The sequence below is a fragment of the Pseudopodoces humilis genome, chromosome 15 (assembly GCF_049639895.1).
Source record: "Pseudopodoces humilis isolate 2021_Gansu_Grassland_sample_001 chromosome 15, ASM4963989v1, whole genome shotgun sequence".
Lineage (NCBI taxonomy): Eukaryota > Metazoa > Chordata > Aves > Passeriformes > Paridae > Pseudopodoces > Pseudopodoces humilis.
Genome location: NC_142214.1, coordinates 4,951,887 through 4,959,118, shown reverse-complemented (window position 1 = coordinate 4,959,118; position 7,232 = coordinate 4,951,887). Strand labels below are relative to the sequence as shown.

The 7,232-nt window shown below is 42.7% G+C and overlaps 1 protein-coding gene across 1 annotated transcript; it reads left to right on the top strand.

Moving 5' to 3' along the window:
- The first annotated feature begins 592 nt into the window (after window positions 1-592).
- TENT5D (terminal nucleotidyltransferase 5D) lies at window positions 593-6,729 on the top strand. The gene is made up of 2 exons (XM_005526129.2): window positions 593-649; window positions 5,539-6,729. Exon 2 carries the CDS (start codon window positions 5,554-5,556, stop codon window positions 6,727-6,729), a length of 1,176 nt encoding a protein of 391 aa, XP_005526186.1. The 5' UTR covers window positions 593-649; window positions 5,539-5,553.
- Window positions 6,730-7,232: the final 503 nt, after the last annotated feature.

The window sequence follows — 7,232 nt, the reverse complement described above, 5'->3', positions numbered from 1 at the left end:
GCAGGGAGACATCCTAGTCCAGGCTGCTCCAAGCCCTGTCCAACCTGGCCTTGGACACTTCCAGGGATGAGGTAGCCACAGCTTCTCTGGGCACCCTGTGCCAGAGCCTCCCTACCCTTAAAAGAAAGAATTCCTTCCCAATATCCCATCTAACTCTGCCCCCTTTGCCTTAAAGCCATTATCCATGTTCCTTTTGTTGGGTGGAAAAAGTAAGACACATTTTTGTGGATCAAGTCTCGTTCTGTGTTTACTTTTTGTGCCCTTGAAGGTGCCATTCTGTGCCATGGCCCCAGCCCACAGCTTTGCAGTGCATTTTTCCCACCTTGCAGCCTTATCTGCCAGGGAAGAGCTGAACTATCATTTGTTATCCCAGGGAAACTCAGTGGTAACTGGAGTGAAAACTGATGGCAATTCATGCGTTATCTCTTGATAACAGGATAAATAAACACTGCCTTCACCGCCTGCATTTACATTAATGGAAGGAAAAACTCATGGAAAACACTGTCAAACCAGTTTAAATATGTCCCCATTTAGGTTCCCCAGATGCTTTACTGCTCTTCCTTGTCTTGTCTGGGTTTAAATTACAACTGGAAGTCCCTCCACCTTTGACATTCCTGCCTTTGGAGCTTATGCCAGCTGCAGTCCTGAAGTAAGTAAGCAAAACACTTCCAAATCTCCAGCTTAATAGAGAAATGGATCTTTGAATTAAAATAAAGCTTTAGCAGGAGATCATGGACATTTGTAGTGATGTATATAATATGTAAGCAGGAAAGCCAGTGCATAGATGAGTGGCAGAGTTTCTATGGGTGTTTTTGGAATGATCCCCCAAAACAAGGCCATCACAGCAGCTCCCAAGACATTTTGCTACATCACTTTTTAACCTCTTCTCCCAGGGAACAAGGGACAGGATGAGGGGAAACAGCCCCAGGCCGTGCCAGGGGAGGTGCAGGTTGAACAGCAGCAGGAATTTCTTAATGGAAAGGGTGCTCAGGCCTTGGAAGGGGCTGCCCAGGGAGGTTTGAAGTCCCCATCCTTGGAGGTGTCCAAGGAAGGAGTGGAGGTGGCACTCAGTGCTCTGGGCTGGGGACAAGGTGGGGATCAGGCACTGATTGGACTCGATGGTCTTGGGGGGCTTTTCCACTCATTCTGGAATTCTGTGATCTGTGAAAGGTCCCTGCACAGCCGATTTCAAGTGCAAAGTAAAAGAATTGAAGCATTTAAGTATTCCAAACCCTTATTGTAAACAGAAAAACATGGGAGCAGATAGAAGCAAAGGGAAGAGGATGGAGCTGCCACAGCTGCACAAAAACTATTTCATCTGTATCCTGCCTGAAAATGCCAGCACATGGCAAACCCTTTGAAAACACACTGAATCAACATTATGGAATATATAAAAAGAGAATCTAAACAGTTTATCAGTAAAATATGAGCTAAATTTGATGAGACTGTTCTCTAGACTGCAAGTATCTGTTTCTATGAAAGTTGTGGGGAACATGAAAGCTGTCATTAGCATGGCAGATTTGCTTCATTCAGATGTAAAGCCAGATCTGCTTGGATTTTTTTGATGAAGCTCATGCACGGTGAGGTGCTAAGAGGTGGTTAATGAAACATTCTAGCATCATTGTAAGCCCAAACTCAGAGTTGCTTGCTCCAAAAAGAAAATTAGAGCCTCTATTTTCAATGGGAAAATAAATGATAAAATTTAACAGTATTATGTTTAATGATCCAACAGTATCCAAACATTTTTCCACATTGTGACTGCTTTATCAGGGGAAGGTGACCACTCAAGGACAAGTTGGAAGTTGAGTCAGGGAAATATTTTTCTAACCTTATAATAAGGATGATATATCACAAAACTTGACTGGGTCTGATCCATCTTATTCTGTGCTTCTCTATCCAGTTTATGTAAAAGAAAACACCCTAAAAGCTGCTTTTCCTCATCCTTTTTTTTTTTGTGGCAGAGATCTGAAATCAGATGGGATTCAGGGTCTCTTGCAGTTTATGGTAACATTTTAAATCCCATAAACAAAAAACAAACTTCAGAAAAGTCACTAGGAGAGAATCTCAGTAAATTAAAATATTGACAAAGTGTGGGAAAAATGCCCTCTTTTGAATTTCATTGCCATGGTAGTGATGTTTGCACAGACTTTAGGACAAGAAAACCCTGAATGTGGAGCACATGAGATGCTTTGGGCTGTTTGTGTGGAAGGAGTTTCACAAAGGGAATTCTTTGGCAGGGTGCAGCAGGGAAGGCTGAGGGGTGGCTGGAGCTTGGGGTGCCAGTGAGGTGAGATGGATCTGCATCCAGGGATCACAGAATCCCAAGATGGTTTGGTTGGAAGGGACCTTATAAATCATCTGCTTCCAGTTCCACTGTCCCAGGCTGCTCCAAGCTCTATCCAGCCTGGCCTTGGACACTTCCAGCGATCCAGGGGCAGCCACAGCTTCTCTGGAACCTGTGCCAGGGCCTCAGCACCCTCACAGGGAGGAATTTCTCTCTAATTCAATCTAAACCTCCCCTCTTTTACTTTAAAACCATTCCCCTGTCCTATTCCCATGTAAATGGGAATTCCCTATTCCTCTTACTCTCTTCCTGTGTAAATTGACCATCCTCCCTTGCAAACAGCACCAGTTTCCAAGGAATAAAGTGATTTTCCAGCCCCTTTTCCAATTAACCAGTTCAGTACTCTCTTGTGCTTGACTTCATCCAAGTGCTGTGGTCACATGCAGGGAGTTTCCTTCCCTTCATCCCAGAATATCTTGTTTTACACAACACATTGACTAATTACCACCTCAATGTTGCTGCTGATGTGTTGTAACTGAGGTTAACTACATGAATAATAACTCCTGGCAATAACCTGAGCACCTCAGTAAATAAATTTGCCCTTGCTTTGAGAAATCAGGTTCCTAATGACTATAAAAGTGCCTGGAAATTGTTCTTGTTGCCAGACAAGATTGAAGAAAAGAACAAGATAAAATCCTCCTAGAAGAGTGCAGGGTTAAAGTATTGGGTTGCAAACTGGCAGCAAATTAGTAATAATAAAAAATACTACTACTACTAATGTTTATTTAGAGTTACCTGCAAATTAATTATATTTTGGAAAACTGAATTCCTGTTTTTTTTCCTAGTACATTTTCCTCACTTGTCAGGGTTGAAGGTATTATTCCAGCACAGAATTCTTTAATATTTATCATAAAACATTAATGGTGAGACTCTGAGCTCCCAAAGCCTCCCCAGATTCTCCAGGAATCACTTCAGAGAAATGACATTTTGAGGGATGCCTCTTCAACACAAAAGAGAGATTTACTGACTTTACCTTCTCTTTTCAGTTTCAAACTTCAATATAATGCAATAACATCTGAAATACCTAAAAACATGTAGCAATAAAGGAAGGATTTTTAAGCTTATGTAGGGATACGTCCATCTTCTGACTTCCCAAGTGTTTGAAGAGGGTCCCTCTGATAAAATGGGGATTGAATTTCAACATTCCCTTCTCTTCTCCCCTTTTTTTTTTAACCTCACAGCATCAGCTTTAGAAAGGTCAAAGTTTTGCATATCAAACAAATGCCATAATAAAAACTACTGCTTAGACAACAATTCCTACAATTTTAAGTTTCCTAGGGAATCATTTGGGCTGGCCCACTATAATATGACATATAAAAAGCTGGACTTGATGATCTTGGAAGCCTTTTCCAACCTGAATTCCGTGATTCTATGAATGACTCGGGCAGCAGAAACATTTGAACAAAACCCTCTCCTTCCAACCTGCCTCCACACAAGGTTTTCCCACTTCCAGAATTAACAGTAGCTCTCTCTGGTTTTTAGGATAGACTTGCACTGAGTTGTCATAAAGGCTCTGAAGAATGCATAGCTATAGTTTTAAAGGAATAAGCATGGAATTCTAATGAATATTTAAAGGTGAAATCATTAGCATGTAAAATTGGCAGTGCTGTGGAGGGCAATTTCTCTCCTTTTCAGACCGAATGAAATGCCTCCTCTAAATGCTTGCAGGAAAAACGTGGACATTTCTGAATACACCTGAAAACATCTCTGTTATGGGTGTGGAATTATACGCTATGTACACGATGCCAGGAGCTACGTGGTTGTGCCAGACATATGGGACTGATTCCAAGACCTTCACACTGTCAGTTAAAGTCCCAGCTTCAGTCTTGCTTTAGCCAACTTTTATAACATTCCTTCAGCTTCAAACAACTGGTTAGTGCCATTCTTTGTCATGAGGCCAGGAAGGTGCTTGGAATTACATACGCTGCTGATCATCTTAATGGGAGCTGAAATTCCAGCAGAAGTACGTGAAATAGAGCTCTGCCCTATTCCCAAGCCATTTGGCAGCTCCCAAGTTACTTGAAATTACTAAACTATTCCAGAATGTGGAATCTGAAGGCAAGGGAAGGGGAATGTATGACAATGTATACATGGAGTCACCGCTGGTTAAGGAACAACAGTGGGGACTTTTACATAGTGTTGTTATTTAGTATGATTTGACTTTATTTTTATTCTTGAGGTTTGGCTGAAAGAATATGTTTGAGCCATCTGGCTGCAGAAACACTCAGGGGTGTTTCAGAAGCAGGTTCTTGGTGCTGGCAGATTCCCAAAGACACTTCTTCCAGCCGGCTGGTGCCTCACCGAGCCCATTCAGATCCCACCTGGCCACCACCTGAGTGTCTCATCCCCTTGCTAAACCTGATGCTGTTAAGTCAAGATATCAATTTAAACTGAGAAATTCCCAAAGCTGAGCTTCATCCCATATATTCTGTAGGTGCTTCTTTAAAGGCTTTTTTGAGGTTCTTTTCCCACAAGACTGGAATGGGCTTTCTCACCAGATCTGCAAATCACAACTTGCAGCACTGATATATTAATGCTAACCATGGCCTGTGGCTTAGAAGGGAAATATTTTCCTCAGAAATATTGTGGAAACAGCTTGGTAATTATCACATATCCAGTCCTTAAAGCACAAGTGATATTAAAGGATGCTTGTGATTAGATGATCCATAGAGTCCAAAGTTCATCCAAGGCATATGGCTGGATAAACAGGGACCAGGTTGCAACACTTCTGGTTTTCACAGAAAACTTCCTGGTCTTTTAGTACTTTTAAGTATTCAAGTCACTGAAGATAAGGGAGATGTCTAGGCAGGACAGAAAGAACAAATTTGCTCATTTTAGCTCTTCACGGTGAAATTTATTTGGAGTTCCATTAGAAACACAAAGTATTTCGTGTTATTAACCTTTGAGTAGTTTTAAATTTGGTCTATATGGTTTGCTGCATTTACTTTGAGTCATGGGTTATACAATAATGTGATGGCTTCTCAGTAGGATTAAAACCTGAGTACATTAAAATTCAATTAAAAGCCTGCAACAAGTGCAGTGGTTGACTCAGATGGTTAACTGGGGTTGTGTCTAAAGTGAGCAGCTCTGTCACTACACTGAAGGAGGAAGTTGGGTGAAACCAAGTGAAATGTCCTCTCTGGTATTCCAGAAGTTCTAACATTCATCTCTAATTCTTCTTTCTCCCTATTTAGCCAGCTGATATCACAATGACTGAGGACTTGGACCACAGATTCAGTTATCTCACCTGGGATCAGATTAAAATCCTGGATCAGGTTTTAACTGAGGCTATACCTATTCATGGGAGAGGAAATTTTCCTACCCTGGAGGTAAAGCCGAAGGATATAATCCATATGGTAAAGGAGCAGCTCATTGAGAAGCAGATCCATGTCAGGGACATCCGCCTGAATGGTTCCACTGCCAGTCACATCCTGGTGAAGCACAATGGCACCAGTTACAAGGACCTGGACATCATTTTTGGAGTGGAACTTCCCAGTGAGCTCGAGTTCCAGGTTGTTAAGGAAGCAGTTCTCAATTGCCTATTGGACTTCTTGCCAAAATGTGTTAACAAGCAAAAAATCACGGCTCAGACCATGAAAGATGCGTACGTGCAGAAGATGGTCAAGGTCTCCACCGACCATGACCGCTGGAGCCTCATCTCACTGTCCAACAACAGCGGCAAGAACGTGGAGCTGAAGTTTGTCAGCTCGCTCCGGCGGCAGTTCGAGTTCAGCGTGGACTCCTTCCAGATCATCCTGGACTCCATCCTGGCCGTCTACAGAGCCTCAGACCGGCCCCTGACGCAGGACTGCCACCCCGCCATCATCGCCGAGAGCATGTACGGGGACTTCAACCAAGCCATGGACCACCTGAAATACAAACTGATCTCCACCCGGAACCCGGAGGAGATCAGGGGAGGTGGCCTCCTGAAGTACAGCAACCTCCTGGTCCGTGACTTTAAGCCGGCGGATGAGGCTGAAATTAAATCTCTGGAACGCTACATGTGCTCCAGGTTCTTCATTGATTTTCCCGACGTTGCCGAGCAGCAGAGGAAAATCGAGTCCTACCTGCGCAACCACTTCATCGGGGAGGAGAAGAGCAAGTACGACTACTTGATGACCCTGCGTGGGGTGGTGAACAAGAGCACAGTCTGCCTCATGGGGCACGAGCGAAGGCAAACCCTCAATATGATCACAATTCTGGCTTTAAAAGTGCTCGGAGAACAAAACATCATCCCCAACGCAGCCAATGTCACGTGCTACTATCAGCCTGCTCCCTATATCAGTGACAGAAACTTCAGCAACTACTACATTGCTCATGGACAACCCCCTGTGTTCTACCAGCCGTACCCTTTCCACATACAGATACAGAGCGGGATGGTGTAGGAACGCTCCGACCTCCAAGCACTCACCACTCCTCTCTTTCCAGTTCTCTCCTTAATAAAGGCCTCATTAAAGCAAGTTTTATCAGCACTTTTGAGTTAAGGACATATTTTTGTGCAAGTTGCCAAAGTTGTTTGGTTGATCAATGTCTAACTCACCATTAAGCAGGTGAAATAAGTGAAGCATCTGTCATTCGTGAAGTGTTTATACCTTGACATGTGTTTGGGCTGTGTTTTTTTTGCAATGAAAAGAGAAGGATATAAATTATTCTAATTTTATAAAAATGAAATGCACTAAGTTCTGGGTTCTTAAAAAAAAACAACAACTTCTTAAGCAAAATTTAAGTGATGTCAATGAAAACTGAAGCCAATGAAATACCTCTCTGTAGAAATGCCTGATGTTAGAAGGGACAGTGCTCTGAGTACATCAAAGTCAATCATCCCTTGGTTTTATCCATGAAGTTCCAGCAACATTTATTTGCAGCACCTTTGAAAATACACATTGAT